Source organism: Pelophylax lessonae (genome assembly GCF_965119305.1).
Source record: "Pelophylax lessonae genome assembly, chromosome: 3".
Taxonomy (NCBI): domain Eukaryota; kingdom Metazoa; phylum Chordata; class Amphibia; order Anura; family Ranidae; genus Pelophylax; species Pelophylax lessonae.
The window spans coordinates 675,739,923-675,758,537 of record NC_138770.1 but is presented as its reverse complement, the minus strand read 5'-3'; the positions used below and the strand labels follow the sequence as shown (position 1 = coordinate 675,758,537).

Sequence of the window (18,615 nt, the reverse complement as noted above, 5' to 3'; positions counted from 1 at the left end):
TGTACCTACTGATGCATTTTCAGGTACAGTATCTACCCCCCTGTCGGAGTTTCTGATGAAGGGGTTGATACCCCAAAGTAGGAGAAAGGATATTGGGTGTCAGTCAGTTTTGTCTTTGTAAAGTTTTATTGCAGAACGGTTAAGGGTTTGAGGGTTAGGAGTCCCAGATACCATTGGAGATCACTTACAGACTTTTACAGACTCTCCAGATCAATGTCCAGCTTCACTGTACCAGAACCTTTAAGCCGACCAAGCATGTTCCCAAATTTTAGTGCGTCCTCGGAGCAAGTCACCAGGCCCTTCTGAGAGACCAGCCTTCTTCTTGGCTCTCTCCAGCAAGGGGCCTCCCCTGGGTCTCCTCCTTGGCACAGCTTCCTCCAGACCAGGCAGAACAGGTTCAGGACCACTGCAGCACATGTTAGGCCCCAAAACAGGCTATTGGACCTATCCAGCAGCACTTCTCTAGGTCTCAGCCCAGGGAGGAGAGAGCGAGCACATGGCCTGTCCCAAGTATTTATGTCTGCCCCCAGCATGCACCAGTGGCATAAACCTCCTACTGAATTGGCTGAAGAAAATATAAATATTTATAACTTAGTTTTGCTTGTGAAATCTCATACTATGACTAGTGATACCAGTGACATCTACTGGCGACAATGAGAAATTGCAAACCAACTTAAGCTTAGGGGAAAAACCAGGTGAACAACTATACAACCAATCTGAGCTACCTGCAACCGAACCAAAAATTAAATTGACATAGTAGCCTGTTTAGGACAAGGGGGCTACAGCCATCACCTAGACAGGAACAGAGGGTAAACATCCCTCATGTGAACATGTATTTGTTAAGTGTATAACCAGCAATGTCTCTACTTGGACACAGACAAGCGTAGCGGGAGTAATCTGCAACACTGGCAGCTCCTGGACCGGATATTACAGCAAATCGTCCTTCAGGATGAGAGCGGAGAAGATCCCGATGTGTCCGCACTGGAGAACTTTAATGTCAAGAATATTATAAAGATGTACGTTATCTGTACCCCCAAGCCCCCCACCTGTCTTCAAACTATGGTGCTGTACAAGGGGTCTTTCATATCACTATCTGTAACAGAGGAGCTTACAGTCTAAAGTCTCCCCACAGTCACACTCTATTATTATTATACATTTATATAGCTCTGACATATACCACAGTGCTGTACAGAGAACACTGAGCTCACATCAGTCTCTGTACCAGAGGAGCTTACACTCTAAATTCCCCCCACAGTCATCACAGAACCAGAGGAGCTTACACTCTAATGTCCCCCCACAGTCACACACTATTATTATACATTTATATAGCTCTGACATATACCACAGTGCTGTACAGAGATCACTGAGCCAGTCACATCAGTCTCTGTACCAGAGGAGCTTACACTCTAAAGTCCCCCCACAGTCATCACAGAACCAGAGGAGCTTACACTCTAATGTCCCCCCACAGTCACACACTATTATTATACATTTATATAGCTTTGACATATACCGCAGTGCTGTATAGGGAACACTGAACCAGTCACATCAGTCTCTGTACCAGAGGAGCTTACACTCTAATGTCCCCCCACAGTCACACATAATTATTATACATTTATATACAGTAGCTCTGACATATACCGCAGTACAGTACAGAGAACATTGCACCTGAAGTGTCTAATAACTTCTGAACAGACACGGTCAGAGTCCGGTCCTTCTGGGGGGGGGGGGGGGGTGTAATAAATGCCGTCCGGCTGTATATTATTCCTAAAGCAGATCTGCTTTCTTCTTTTCAGGTTAGTCAATGAGAACGAGGTGAAGCAATGGCGGGAACAAGCAGAGAAGTTCAGGAAAGGTAAGTCGCTCCATGATGTTCGGGGTGTTCATATCGCAGAACTCTAGGATGGTAAAACGCCTGGATTGGGGTGAGCGGAGTATAATGTTGGGCTGTGCACCTGACCCCCGTCACCTATGTGTGCGCTGATCTACATTATGTAGGAGCGGAGCAATGCGTTGTTACATTGCGTCACATTGTTTCATTCATTGTTTTCCACAATTTTTAACTTTATTGAAATATCACAAAATGTATATTTTATGACAAGAATATCATCATTACAGCTCATCCTCATCCTCATCCTTATCCTCATCATTACAGCTCATCCTCATCCTTATCATTACAGCTCATCCTTATCCTCATTACAGCTCATCCTCATCCTTATCCTCATCATTACAGCTCATCCTCATCCTCGTCCTTATCCTCATCATTATAGCTCATCCTCGTCCTTATCCTCATCATTACAGCTCATCCTCATCCTCGTCCTTATCCTCATCATTATAGCTCATCCTCGTCCTTATCCTCATCATTATAGCTCATCCTCATCCTTATCCTCATCATTACAGCTCATCCTCATCCTTATCCTCATCATTACAGCTCATCCTTATCCTCATCCTCATCATTACATTACATCAGGAGTCCTCCTCTAAATCCCCCCTATACATCAGGGGTCCTCATCACAGTCCCCCCCCTCATACATCAGGAGTCACCACCATAGTCCCTCCTTACATTAGGATTCCTTCTCAAAGTCCAACCGTAGATTAGTGGTCCTCACCACAGAATCCCCCCCCCCCCATACATCAGGAGTCACCATCATAGTCCCCCCTTACATTAGGAGTCCTCATCAAAGTTCAACCTTAGATTTGGGGTCCTCACCACAGTCCACCCCCCTGACATCAGGGGTCCACATCACAGCCCCCCCATACATCAGGGGTCCACATCACAGTCCTCCCCCCATACATCAGGGGTCCTCATCACAGTCCCTCATTACATCAGGGTCCTCATCACAGTCCCCCTTCCACCATACAGCAGGAGTCCTCATCACAACGGCCCCCCCCCCCCAATACATCAGGAGTCCACACCACATCCCTCCCATACATCAGAAGTCCCCCCTTAAATCAGGTACCCCCCCCATTATAGCCCCCCCCCCTTACATCGGCAGTCCTCATCAAAGTCCAACCTTACATCAGGGTCCCACATAACAGTCCCCTAATATATCAGTGGCTCCATGACAGTGCTTGTTTACATCTGAATCCCCATCAGAGTTCCCCTTTGGATCAATTACACCCATCAGAGTACTCCCTTGCATCAGGGGTCCTCATCACAGTCCCCCCCCCCCCCCCATGCATCAGTTGTCCTCCTCAAAGTCTATTCCATACATCAGGAGTCCACACCAAATCCCCCCCCCCCATACATCAGAAGTCCCCTCTTAAATTAGGTACCCCCATTATAGTCCCCCCTTACATCGGCGGTCCTCATCAAAGTCCAACCTTACATCAGGGTCCCACATCACAGTCCCCTCCTACATCAGTGTCCCCATCACAGTGCTCCACAGTGCCCATTTACATCAGGGTTCCCCTTTGCATCAAATACACCCACCGGGGGTCCTCATCAAAGTCCCCCCCCCCCACCTCCCATACATCAGTTGTCCTCCTCAAAGTCTATTCCATACATCAGGAGTCCTCATTAGATCCCCCCCCCCATACATCAGAAGTCCTCATCACTGTCCTCCCCCCATACATTGGAAGTTCTCATCAGAACCCCCCCCCCAGTACATTCCCTCTTTTAAATCTGGTACTCCCATCATAGTCCTGCCTTACAGGAGTCCTCATCATAATCCGACCTTACATCAGGGGTCCACATCACAGTCCCCCCCCCCCCTCATCAGGAGCCCTCACCAGAGTCCCCCCCAATACATCAGTTGTCGACATCACATCCCCCCTTATACATCAGGAATCCTCATTAAAGTCAAATCCTACATCCAGGTCTCCATCTGAGTGTCCCCCCTCACATCATGGCTCAGTGAATGCGCCAGTTTCAGAGACCTAGTAGAAGGGTGTAACTGAAAACAGGGGGGGGGCAGTCCAGCCACCCCACCCCACCCCAGTACTCCCCTAGATCTGGGCCTGCTTTGCAGTATTTGGAAACCATTAACAAGGAGTATGAATAATTTCCTTGCAGGTAAGGACATCCAGCGCCCCCCAACAATTACTAACAGATGTCTGTCACCGACTTGGCTTTCTTTACCAACAAAGCCATTGACGGTCACATTAGCGTTTATAATATGAAGAGCCCATTGGGATACATTTTAGGCCGCTGGGTCATCGAGTGCTGAAATGTTCCTCCTCTGTCCCCTCCTCCAGAGCACACGGAGCTGACCAGCCGGCTGGAGAGGAAGGAGAGGGAGTGCGAGACGAAGACTCAGGAGAAGGAGGAGATGATGAAGACCCTCAACAAGATGAAGGACAAGCTGCAGAAAGAGTCAGTGGAGCTGCGGCACGCCCGGGACCAGATGGGGGAGCTGATGGCCCAGCTGAACGAACTCTCGGTAAGAGGGGGAGGGGGATCTGCACCAAGCTCTCGGTAAGAGGGGGAGGGGGATCCGAACCGAACTCTCGGTAAGAGGGGGAGGGGGATCCACGGGTTTGGTGCAAAAAAATTTCTCACCTGATTTATACTAAAAGTTAGACATGTGCAGAACAAAATAATTTGTTTCCTTTCAATTCGTTATTTACATACATTCATTTAATTCAATTCATCAAATTCAATTAATTAATTGTTTCGTTTATTCGGGTTCGAATCGATTTTTTGTTCATATAAATTAATTTAGTTCAATTAGTTTAATTAATTTAATTTGTTTTTGGAATTAATTCCATTCTTTTGAACTCAAAATTCGGAAAAATCAAATCAATTTGAATTCTATTTGAAATCAAATATATTCTATTCGAATTTCGGAAGATGGTTAGATTCTTTTTTATTTCATTCTATTCTATTGTTTTTTCTATTCTATTTCTATTCTAATCTTTTATCCTTTATTCTATTCACATTCGTATTTATTCTATTCAAAATTTGAGTTTCGGAAGATTGTTATATTGTTATATTCTATTTTTTTATTTTTTTTTTCAATTCTGTTCTATTCTTTTCTATTCTATTCTATTCTTTTTTTATTCTATTCAAAATCTGAATTCTGGTAGATGGTTATATTCTTTCTATTTTATTATAATCTATTGTTTTTTTTTTTCTATTTTGGAAGATGGTTATATTCTTTCTATTTTATTCTATTCCATTATATTGTTTTTTTTTTCTATTCTATTCTCTTCTTTTATTTTCTATTTTATTCAAATCTATTATTTTATATTCTATTCCAATTGGAATTTATTCTATTTGAAATTCGAACTGCGGAAACATTTTATATTTTTTCTATTTTATTCTATTCTATTGATTTTTTCTATTCTATTCTTCTCTATTCTATTCTTTTATTTTCTATTCTTTTATCTTTTATTCTATTCAGATTCATATTTATTCTATTCGAAATTTGAATTTCGGAAGATTGTTATATAGTTATATGCTATTGTTTTTTTTTCTTTTTTATTATTTTATTTTAAATTCTGTTCTATTCTTTTCTATTCTATTCTTTTTTATTCTATTCAAAATTTGAATTCTGGTAGATGGTTATATTCTTTCTATTTTATTTTATTCTATTGTTTTTTTTTCTATTTTATTCTATTCCATTCTATTGTTTTTTTTTTCTATTCTATTGTCTTTTATTTTCTATTTTATTCAAATCTATTATTTTATATTCTATTCCAATTGGAATGTATTCTATTTGAAATTTGAACTGCGGAAACATTTTCTATTTTTTCTATTTTATTCTCTTCTATTGATTTTTTTCTATTCTATTCTATTCTTTTCGAATCTATTCTTTTTTTTTCTGTTTGAATTTAAATGTATTTAAATTTAATTCGAATTTCAGAAGATAATTATATTCTATTTTTTTCTATTCTTTTCCTTTATTTTTGATTTTATCCCTTTATTCACTGTTTTATTTTTTTTTTTTCCATTCTTTTTTTTTTGCATTTTTTTCTGTTTTTACTCTATTATATTCTATTCTTTTATTTTCTATTCTATTATTTTCTATTATATTTTATTCTCTTCTAAAATCCGAATTTGATTCAAAAACTATCTGAAATTGGAATTAAAAAACTATCTGAATTTGATTCAAAAACTCTCAGAATTTAGTCCAAAATTTTTGTTTCCTTATGTCAGATTCATTAAGATTGGTTACTATTATATTAATATAATAATAATATTATTATATTTAATAACGGAAAATTTGCAAGAATTTCGTTTCGGAACGAAAGGGACCGCACATGTCTACTAAAATTCAAAGAACCAAAAAAGTGACTTAAAGAGTGGCCCAGGCAGGGGATATCGGCACCGTCTAGTCTGAACGTACAGGCATCATCCGGGGTCACCATCTACTTCCTGACATGAGATGCCGTCTCAGAGATTACACGGTCATTTTGTGACTTGCTACAAAGTTACAATGTTGCAGTCTGATCTCTGGGGGAGAGGAGACTGAGGAAATGCTTCCTCCTGCCTGCAGCAGACTGATGACATCATCGCAACCTATGCAAAGTCACTGATTGGAGTTCAAGGCTGCTCAAGGAGCTTTTTTGAAAAAAAAAAAAAATGACCCTGTTGCTGTATATTATCTTTATAATATATCATAATTATTATTATTATTGCTTATTATTACTATTATTAGACTTGTGTGGATCGTTTCATTCTGAATAAATATTCTGACAAATTTTTCGTTATTCAGATATTTCCGTATACCCGAACTGCAGTATAAACAAAGTTTACCGAATGCTCCGAATAACGAAACCAAATTCGTCTGAAATTCAAATCAAATTTTACATCGAATTGGAACTGTAAACATATTTCTGAAATCAAAGACTGTGTGTGTTATTAGAGCACTATTTCAAAATATTTTTTTTAAGCCAAAGATGATTTAAAGAGTCATTGTAATCGTTTGATAATTTTTTTTTTTCTTTCGTTTATTCACTTTGCCCTATTTGAATCGAAAAAAAAAAAAATCAAAAGTTTCCGATTAAACCAATCAGAAATGTATGGAAGAGAATTAGAAAAAGACATAAAACGAATTCCGAATAGGAATCCCGAATGCGAATTGAACAAATCAACCGAATTTAATGGAACTTAATAAGTACCGTATATACTCGAGTATAAGCCGACTTTTTCAGCATGTTTTTTTTATGCTGAAAAGCCCCCAACACGTTCGACTATTACCGGGCATTCGGCGCATGCGCAATGACATGTTGGCGCAGGGCCGCACCATTTTTAATTGTTAGGCTCCTCTTTGAAAGGTAAGTGAGACTCCTCCGCAGCCCCTGCATCTCCTCAGGAGATGCAGTGCTGCAGGCATGCTACAGGAGATTCTCTGTGCCATGCCTGAACCATCTCCTGTGCCATGCCTCTACCATCTCCTGTACCATATCTGTACCATCGCCTGTACTATCTCCTGTACCGTCTCCTGTACCATGCCTGTACCATCTCCTGTGCCATGCCTGTACCATCTCCTGTACCATCTCCTGTACCATGCCTGTACCATCTCCTGTACCATCTCCTGTACCATGCCTGTACCATCTCCAGTGCCATGCCTGTACCATCTCCTTTACCATCTCCTGTACAATCTCCTGTGCCATGCCTGTACCATCTCCTGTACCATCTCCGGTGCCATGCCTGTACCATCTCCTGTACTATCTCCTGTGCCATGCCTGTACCATCTCCTGTACCATCTCCTGTACCATGCCTGTACCATCTCCTGTGCCATGCCTGTACCATCTCCTGTACCATCTGCTGTTCCATCTCCTTTACCATCTCCTGTACCATGCCTGTACCATCTCCTGTACCATGCCTGTACCCTCTCCAGTGCCATGCCTGTACCATCTCCTGTACAATCTCCTGTGCCATGCCTGTACCATCTCCGGTGCCATCTCCTGTACCATCTCCTGTACCATGCTTGTACCATCTCCTATGCCATGCTTGTACCATCTCCTGTACCATGCCTAAACCATCTCCAGTACCATCTCCTTTACCATCTCCTGTACCATGCCTGTACCATCTCCTGTGCCATGCCTGTACCATCTCCTGTACCATCTCCGGTGCCATGCCTGTACCATCTCCTGTACTATCTCCTGTGCCATGCCTGTACCATCTCCTGTACCATCTCCTGTACCATCTCCTGTACCATGCCTGTACCATCTCCTGTGCCATGCCTGTACCATCTCCTGTACCATCTCCTTTACCATCTCCTGTACCATGCCTGTACCATCTCCTGTACCATGCCTGTACCCTCTCCAGTGCCATGCCTGTACCATCTCCTGTACAATCTCCTGTGCCATGCCTGTACCATCTCCGGTGCCATCTCCTGTACCATCTCCTGTACCATGCTTGTACCATCTCCTATGCCATGCTTGTACCATCTCCTGTACCATGCCTAAACCATCTCCAGTACCATCTCCTTTACCATCTCCTGTACCATGCCTGTACCATCTCCTGTACCATCTCCTGTGCCATGCCTGTACCATCTCCTGTACCATACCTGTACCATCTCCTGTACTATCTCCTTTACCATCTCCTGTACCATGCCTGTACCATCTCCTGTACCATCTCCTGTGCCATGCCTGTACCATCTCCTATGCCATCCCCTGTACCATCTCCTGTGCCATGCCTGTACCATCTCCTTTACCATCTCCTTTACCATCTCCTGTACCATGCCTGTACCATCTCCTGTACCATCTCCTGTGCCATGCCTGTACCATCTCCTGTGCCCTGCCTGTACCATCTCCTGTACCATGGGTCTCGTGGTGGTCCAGTTGGGTCCAGCAGCTGCTGCATTTCCCACCCTAGGCTTATACTCGAGTCAATACGTTTTCCCAGTTTTTTGTGGTAAAATTAGGGGCCTCTGCTTATATTCGGGTTGGCTTATACTTAATGTAGATTAATGAATCTGAACGAAACAAAACTCATTTTTATGTGATATGTCATGCCTATGTCTACTGTATATTGTAACGTGCCAGGGATTTAATTATGCAGATTTGTAATTTTATAGACTTTATATTTATTATAAAAATAAATTGATATTTAAGAATGTGAATTGAATGTTTTGATGACAGAATTATCACAGATACGGTAAAATTAGAGAATAAAGTAAATTTTTTTTTCGTCTGTGTCATTTATAATTTCGCAACTTCTGTTTTTTTCAGAATGGGGGTGCCCTTTCCTTCCCTCCTCCCCCTCCCCCTCCTCCAGGGGGCCCCATTCCCATCCCTCCACCCTTATCCGAAAACTTACCACCCCCTCCTCCACCCCAATCATTTTCCTGTTTCCCTCCACCCCCTCCTCCACCACCGCCACCAGGGGGCCCCCCACCACCGCCCGGAGCTCCGCCATTCTTTGGAATGGGTATGATGGCGCCACCCTTGAACTTATTTAACCCTGGAACTAACTTGAGGAAGAAGTCGATTCCGCAGCCGTCACATCCGCTGAAGTCTTTCAACTGGGCCAAACTGAATGAGGTACGATAGGGGGGGGGGCGCTCCTCTTTAATAGGCTCCTCCCCCAAAACAATTGTTATTTGTGATTATGTTTTTATATTATTTATTCCCATCACATATTGATGATTTGCTCATTGCCTGGATTATTTTTTATTTATTTATTTCTTTATGTCTTTTTCACATTTATTTTTAAATGTTCGAAATCTTTAACCACTTTACCCCCGGAGGATTTTCCTGCTTAACGTCCAGGCCACTTTTTTCAACTTGGCACTGCGCGACTTTAACTGACAATTGCGTGGTCATGCATCGCTGTCAGGGCCGGGGCTAGACTATTTTGCACCCTAGGCAAGACCAGCTACTTGTTGCAACCCCCCCCCCCCCAAAAAAAAAAAAAAAAAAACAGTACACATTCCCCCTCTTTCCTGCACATAATTCCCCCCTTGAACCCTACACTTTCCTTCCTGTATATACTGCCCCTTTTAATTCTACACCCCCTTCCTGTACACACTGTCCCCCCTTCCTGCACACACTGCCCCGCTTTAATGCTACACCCCCTTTAACCCTACACTCCCTTCCTATACACACTGTCTCCCTTTAAGTCTACACTCCCATTCCTATACACACTGCCCCCCTTTAACCCTACACCCCCTTCCTGCACACACTGCCTCCCTCTCTAGAGGTGACATCCACATGGAAGGAGGAGGTGACAAGAGAAGAATGTGGCACAGGCCATAGCTGCGCCCTAGGTGGCAGTGCGCCCTAGGCGGCTGCCTAGTTTGCCTAGTGGTAGCACCGGCCCTGATTGCTGTACCCAAATGAAATTGACGTCCTTTTTTTCCCCACAAACAGAGCTTTCTTTTGGTGGTATTTGATCACCTCTGCGCTTTTCATTTTCATATTAATAAAAAAAGTAGCGAAAATTTTGCAAAAAATTGACATTTTCTACTTTGACAGTTAAAAAATATCCAATATATTCAATTTTTGGCATATATTTTGGCCAAAATGTATTTAGCTACATGTCTTTGACAAAAAAAATTCTCAATGAGCGTATTTTTAACCACTTTAAGACTGGAAGATTTTACCCCATTCCTGACCAGGCTATATTTTGCGATTCTCTTTGATTAGGAAATTCACTCTCTTTGATTAGGAGATTCACTCTCTTTGATTAGAAGATTCGCTCTCTTTGATTAGGGGATTCGCTCTCTTTGATTAGGAGATTCTCTCTCTTTGATTAGGAGATTCGCTCTCTTTGATTAGGGGATTCGCTCTCTTTGATTAGGAGATTCACTCTCTTTGATTAGAAGATTCGCTCTCTTTGATTAGGGGATTCACTCTCTTTGATTAGGAGATTCACTCTCTTTGATTAGGAGATTCGCTCTCTTTGATTAGGGGATTCGCTCTCTTTGATTAGAAGATTCACTCTCTTTGATTAGGAGATTCACTCTCTTTGATTAGGAGATTCACTCTCTTTGATTAGGAGATTCACTCTCTTTGATTAGGAGATTCACTCTCTTTGATTATGAGATTCGTTCTCTTTGATTAGGAGATTTGATCTCTTTGATTAGGAGATTCACTTTCTTTGATTAGGAGATTCGCTCGATCTCTCAGTCCTGTGGCCATAGTCACAGGGACAGAAAACGGATGAAAAATCCAAAATGTTACATTTGTCACCAAAAGGAGAATGTTACAATGAGGATACTTGCTCCAGTGACAGCTGTCTAAAGGTGAAGCGATTTCTTTCCACTTCCTGTTGTGTCACCTGGACAGGAAGTGAGCAAAAACCTTTATAGGGGGACAGTGGGACACAGACAGCTCAGTGGGGGGGTGGGTGAAGATCAGTAAGGGTGTGCGTTGAATATTTTGATGAGGCGGGCATGATTGGATACATTGTAGTAAGAGACAGATTGTTCCCGGTTGTACTTTTCTAGGAATCCGCTCTCACATTCCTGATAACATTTGACGGTCTCAGAATTTGGACAGCTGCCGCACAAAAAGCCAGCAAGTTCAGCTGATCGCTCACGCTGGGCCTCATGTGAAGCCTTGGAAATGGGCGCCTTGGGACGCATGGAATGCGACTTCGGATGTTCTCTCGTTTTATTACAAGTATTTGTTATTTAAAATAGCTTCTGGAAACACTTGTGAAAGTAAATAAAATGCAGAGCTGGATCGAGCAATGCTATCCTGGCCGCCCAATCAGCAATCACTGAATGCTGTGGGTGCGCCCTCTATTGGCGGCTGTCAGGAATATCTGAAGATGCTAAATGCCTGGCTTTTCTTTGGCTGTAGCACTTTATGGGGGTTGATTTACTTAAGACAAATAGACAAGTGCATTTGCCAAGTTCAGTTGTACCCTGCAAATACAGTTGCTCCAGAGCTTAGTAAATTAGGTAAAACTTCAATCTGCAAAGAGTACCCAATAACGTGCAAGGAAAATTAAAAAAAAAAAAAAATGCATTTTAGCATGCACATTATTGGATGATGGAAGTCAGCAGAGCTTCTTCTCATTTACTAAGCTCCGGAGCAACTGCTCTTGCAGAGGGCAATTTCACTTTGCAAAGTGCACAGTCTATTTTCTTTTAGTAAATCAATCCCAGTTACTCATTGAGGAGGATTTACTAAAGGCAAATTGGCTGTGCACTCTGCAAGTGTAGTTGCTGCAGAGTTTAGTAAATGAGGTAAAGCTTCACTTTACAAAGAATACCCAATCACATGCAAGGAAAATTAAAAAAAAGAAAATGCATTTTTGCTTGCACATGATTGGATGATGGAAGTCAGAAGATCTCTACCTCATTTACTAATCTTTGGAGCAACTGCACTTGCAAAAGCTCTGCTCATATGCTGCACATAATGGAGGGAGGGGGTGCAATTTGCCATCTTTGCCCTGGGCACTGGATGATCTTGTCCTGGCACTGGTCCAGACAGAAGATCGGGGATCCTACAGCCTCATAGGACACTCAGAGTAGAATGAAAACTCTTTCTACAAGCTTTAACCAGACACTGATGGAAGTCACAAGACTGCTATGTACTGCTGATGAGAAAAAGTTAGATGCATGGTTAAATATGCAGTTTATATTCACTGAAATAATTGCACTTGCATGTTCTGTGTAATGTGAGAGAGATTTAGTGAATGCAGGCTCCTGGGGAGACCAGATATAGTGAATGCAGGCTCCTGGGGAGACCAGATATAGTGACTGCATGCTCCTGGGGAGACCAGATATAGTGACTGCATGCTCCTGGGGAGACCAGATATAGTGACTGCAGGCTCTTGGGGAGACCAGATATAGTGAATGCAGGCTCCTGGGGAGATCAGATATAGTGAATGCAGAGTCCTGGGGAGATCAGATATAGTGACTGCAGGCTCTTGGGAGACCAGATATAGGTAATGCAGGCTCCTGGGGAGACCAGATAGAGTGCATGCAGGCTCCTGGGGAGACCAGATATAGGGAATGTAGGCTCTTGGGGAGACCAGATATAGGGAATGCAGGCTCCTGGGGAGACCAGATATAGTGACTGCATGCTCCTGGGGAGACCAGATATAGTGACTGCATGCTCCTGGGGAGACCAGATATAGTGACTGCAGGCTCCTGGGGAAACCAGATATAGTGACTGCAGGCTCCTGGGGAGACCAGATATAGTGAATGCAAGCTCCTGGGGAGACCAGATATAGTGACTGCATGCTCCTGGGGAGACCAGATATAGTGACTGCAGGCTCATGGGTTTAGTAACACTTTAAAGATTAAAGTTTTATCATTGACTCTCCCCCAAACCTGCTGATGGAAAAGTGATGGAACATCACCACACTGATGAGGTCATGTGACCTTTCCCTCTAGCTGGTGTGTGCACAGTGTTAGACTGACAGCACTGAGCTATGCAGTGGATGCTGGTTGGTTCATAGCTCTGACTTAGAGATGCTGTGCAGGGGGTTACAGGAAGCTGATAGAACAAACAATTCATTGACTTATTTTGGTTACATTTAAAATGACATTTAAGGATATTTTAAATAAATACATTATTGTATTAAATGAACTGTTGTAATCTCCGTCTGGAGCGGCAGGAAAGGTGCACATGTGAGAGCCAATTCCTGACAATTTCTCCAGCTGTGCAGTTTGGCCAGCGAGTACAATGGACTTGTGTGAGTAAAACTGTAACCAAAGCAGAGGTCTCTATAGGAAGGATACATGGAAGAGATTCAGAATCAATCGTGCTAAATACCGAGCCAAGATTATAAAGAGGATCTCCACTCCAACAGCACTAGAAATCACCATCACTGACCTCCTCTAAATATACTTTACTACTTGTCTTCAATGAATTTCACATTTATATAGCTCTGACATATACCACAGTGCTGCACAGAGAACACTGAGCCAGTCACATCAGTCTCTGTACCAGAGGAGCTTACACTCTAATGTCCCCCCACAGTCATCACAGAACCAGATGAGCTTACACTCTAATGTCCCCCCACAGTCATCACAGAACCAGATGAGCTTACACTCTAATGTCCCCCCACAGTCATCACAGAACCAGATGAGCTTACACTCTAATATCCCCCCACAGTCATCACAGAACCAGATGAGCTTACACTCTAATGTCCCCCCACAGTCATCACAGAACCAGATGAGCTTACACTCTAATGTCCCCCCACAGTCATCACAGAACCAGATGAGCTTACACTCTAAGGTCCCACCACAGCCACACACTATTATTATTATTATATACATTTATATACAGTAGCTCTAACATATTCCCACAGTCAAACACTATTATTATTATACGTTTATTTATCTCTGACATATACCACAGGGCTGTAAAGAGAACACTGAGCCAGTCACATCAGTCTCTGTACCAGAGGAGCTTACACTCTAATGTCCCCCCACAGTCAAACAGTATTATTATTATTCATTTATACAGCTCTGACATATACCGCAGTGCTGTACAGAGAACACTGAGCCAGTCATGGCATCTCTGTACCAGAAGAGCTTACACTCTAATGTCCCCCCACAGTCATCAGAGAACCAGAGGAGCTTACACTCTAAGGTCCCACCACAGCCACACACTTTTATTATTATTATACATTTCTATAGCTCTCACATATACCGCAGTGCAATACAGAGAACACTGAGTCAATCTCTGTACCAGAGGAGCTTGCACTCTAATGCCCCCCCCCCCCACAGTCACACGCTATTCTTATTATACATTTATACAGCTCTAATATACACCACAGCGCTGTACAGAGAACACTGGGCCAGTCACGTCTGTCTCTGTACCAGAGGAGCTTACACTCTAATGCCCCCCCCCGTCACACACTATTATTATACATTTATATAGCTCTGACATATACCGCAGTGCTTTACAGAGAACACTGAGCCAGTCACTAGAGGAGCTTACACTCTAATGTCCCCTCACAGTCACACACTATTATATAACTCTGACAGTTACTGCAGTGTTGTACAGAGAACACTGAGCCAGTCACATCAGTCTCTGTACCAGAGGAGCTTACACTCTAATGTCCCACCATAATCACACACTATTAGCCTTATATATTTATACATACTAATTTTCCCCACAGTGATATACTTTTATTACACATTTATATAGCTCTGACATATACCGCAGGGCTGTACAGAGAACACTGAGCCAGTCACATCAGTCTCTGTACCAGAGGAGCTTACACTCTAATGTTCCAACACAGTCATCACAGAACCAGAAGAGCTTACATTCTAATGTCTCTCCACAGTCACACACTATTTTTGTTATACATTTATATAGCTCTAACATATTCCATAGTGCTGTACAGAGAACGCTGAGCCAGGCATATTACTGTCTGCACCAGAGGAGCTTACACTCTAATGTCCCTCCAGAGTCATCACTGCACCAGAGGAGCTTACACTCTAATGTCCCCCACAGCCACACAATATGGCCATTATGGGTATAAGCTGCTTGACCTCCAGTATATTTGTTGGGTCGTTGGAGGAAAGCAGAGTGCCTGAGGAGTCATATGGAATCTTTCATGGTGACATTCTATAGAACACACTCCTTCTGTCTGGTTAAGCTCAGTATACAAATTGGAGGCTTCTATAGGAAAAACAGAAAAGCAGGATCTCCATCAGGTTATCCTACACGATTTTCTTAGGCATTGTACCCAGAAAAGCACATTTTAGCTTTACATCTCCAAAGTCAACACAAGTGTATAGTGGAAATGTTTATCCAAGAGCTTTATAAACTTTTTCCTGAGCTTTTATGAAATGTTTTGGAGAGAATTTGAGCTCCTGGAAAGTATTGGCCCCTTCGCATGTTCTCACACCTTCTTTTCCCTGGGTGTGAAAACCATTCTTCTCCTTACGCTTCCTATAGGACCACAAAGAGGCCATTATTCTGGAAGTGGAAGGAGTAGAGCAGCCTTCTGGAAGGTTGAGGACGTCAATGGCACATGACCTGTCTTAGGTCCTTCAGTATGACATCATATACACCCCGTGATATGAAAGGGTGATGACAGTCCAATATGACGTCATGTAACAAGGTGGTCATTTGTGAGATGTCTAAGTGGGAAACACTTTTTGGTACCTCGTTCAGAAAAATAGCCAGCACATCAGCAGAGATCAACTTCAAAACTCCAGCTTTCCTTAGTCTACAAAGTACATTAATGTAATATGCAAGGAAAAGTGCAAAATAAACACGTCCACCAACATTTCGCACCTCCCGCACCCTTTTATCACTGTGACAGACTGAGGCTCTGAGTTGTTAGTGGATGTGTATTTTTTTGTTACTTTCTTTGTACTTTACATTTCTGCACTTTTTAATGGACCCTCAACAAATCTGGAATGTTGGGGTTCAGCTCTGTTGATCTTCTGGCTTTTTTTCTGAATGAGCTATAAAACGGTATTACCATTGGCTAAGCACCCCATTTTTTGGACTATATCAGCCTTTTTTTTAACACAGAGGAACCCTTGAAATAACTTTGCAGTCTCATGGAACCCCTACTAAAATTTATTCTATCTCCGCAACATCTCCAAGATATGTCCCTTCCTAACCAATGATGCCACAAAGCTTCTAATCCACTCCCTGGTCATCTCTCATCTTGATTACTGCAACTCCATTCTCATTGGCTTACCTTTAAAAAGACCATCCCCTCCCTCCCTTCAGTCCATCATGAACGCTGCTGCCAGGCTCATCCACCTTGAAAACCGCTCTGTGTCTGCTACCCCTCTTTGCCAATCCCTCCATTGGCTGCCACTCAACCAACGAATTAAATTCAAGTTACAAACCATAACCTACAAAGCCATTCATAACTTGGTGCCCAGCTAAATCACTAATCTGGTCTCAAAATACCAACCAACTCGATCTCTTCGGTCCTCCCAGGACCTCCTGCTCTCTGGCTCCCTTGTCACCTCTTCCCATGCTCGCCTCCAGGACTTCTCCCATCCTCTGGATTTCTCTACCCCCATCTGTCCGACTATCTCCAACTTTGTCTTCTTTCAGATGATTCCTGAAAACACATCTCTTCAGGGAAACCTATCTGGCATCCACCTAACAACTGTACTCTTATTTTCTCCATCAGCCCATCCCCCACATTTATTACCTCTTGTATCTCTTGACCGTCCCTCTTAGATTGTAAGCTCTAACGAGCAGGGTTCTCTGATTCCTACTGTATTAAAGTGTATTGTATTTGTACTGTCTACCCTCAAGTTGTAAAGCACTGCGTAAACTGTCAGCGCTATATAAATACTATATAATAATAATAATATAATATCTACCCCTCATGATACATTCGTGTGATGGTCAGGGGGAAGAAAGGTCCTTACACTTGTGGTCATTGGGAAGAATTCCCCCCTTACAGATAGCTAAAATGATTAATGGTGCCAGAGGGAACTTATCCAAGAGGCAAAGGTTTCTCATTGTTCAATGAACCCCTAGCAACCTCTGAAGGAAAACTAAGCTTCAATGGAACCTTGGTTGAGAAATCATGGGCTAGAAGGATATGGTTTTGGGTGCATTGGCCCTAGTGGCGGCTGGTGCTCCATGGGCCGGGGTGGCAGCAGACGGACCACACCACCCCCCACCCCCCGACCACACCAGCCCACACACCATACTTTTTAAGAAGCAATGGGCTTGAGTATCAAGGACATTGTAAGGAAATTTAGAATAGTTGCTTTCCTTTCCTACAGAGGAACATCTGGACTCAGGACCCGCTTCCTGATTGGCCAGGAGGAGAATCCGTGTGACAATAGCGAATATTAATTCGCTATTGTCACACAACTGGGTGGGCTCAGGGCACAGTGATCTGCACCCCGAGCCCACCCTTTTGTGAAGCCTATTAGAGCCTCTGGCTCTAATCACGTACTTCACGTACTTAAAAAAAAAAAACCCATTGAAATCCATGCGTCCGGCGCCCTGCATGTAGATTAGGGGGCCGGACGCATGTATGGTGGGGCGGCGCCTCTGCTCCCCCAATGGATGGGCCGCCCCTGATTGGGCCGTAAATAAACCTGACAGAGGATCTAACCCTTCAACATTCTATCCAAAAGTGAAAGAAAAGTTTTGCCTTTAAATAACCTAAGCTAAATTTCTCTTATTCCCATGTACATTGGAATTTAAAGTAGAACAATAGGCAAACCTTTTTTTCATTTTGGATAGAGTAAGGAAGGATTAAAATAAATGTCAGAATTTTTTTTTTGCCATCTGTGTCCCATTGTTGAGATCTTCCTTCACTTCCTGTCTCATAACCCAAACAGGAAGTGAGCAGAAATCCCTGCAAATTAAAGGAAATCCCTTGGGGACCCCCAGGACATCAGAATTAGTGTCTCCATTGGAAGATTTCCCCTCAATTACTTTTATGGGGACAACCCAAAATTTGAGGTTTTCTTTTACTTTCACTTTCAATGATAATGGTAAACGGGACAAATAGAGAGGGGGAATCTCCTTAATGGGACCAGAGACCACAATAAAAAAATTAAAAAGTGTTCTAATACCTCTCCGCTCTATCCAACACAAACAACTTGACGACGTCAGCCTATGACGAAACGCGTCGGGAGGAGCCTACGGCGATGCTCGCTACCACGAGGAGGAGACGCAGCGGCCATCTTTTTTGGTGGTGTACCCAAGTGCAGACCGAACGCAAAAGGAAAATCCCCAATGCTGCTGAGAATCCGCTCCAATGTAAGCCTTTTGATTTAGTGTGTCCAATAAAACTGCTTATACTTAATACGC

The 18,615-nt window shown here is 42.9% G+C and overlaps 1 protein-coding gene across 2 annotated transcripts in view; it reads left to right on the top strand.

The window, feature by feature from the left end:
• Nucleotides 1-18,615, top strand: part of DAAM2 (dishevelled associated activator of morphogenesis 2) — a 342,052-nt gene that overhangs the window by 210,371 nt on the left and 113,066 nt on the right. For both annotated transcript variants that reach the window (XM_082249299.1, XM_082249298.1), the window contains exons 11-14: nt 878-1,016; nt 1,794-1,852; nt 4,195-4,379; nt 9,121-9,432. In XM_082249299.1, coding sequence (XP_082105425.1) covers nt 878-1,016; nt 1,794-1,852; nt 4,195-4,379; nt 9,121-9,432 — 695 coding nt within the window. The remainder of the gene's footprint in view (nt 1-877; nt 1,017-1,793; nt 1,853-4,194; nt 4,380-9,120; nt 9,433-18,615) is intronic.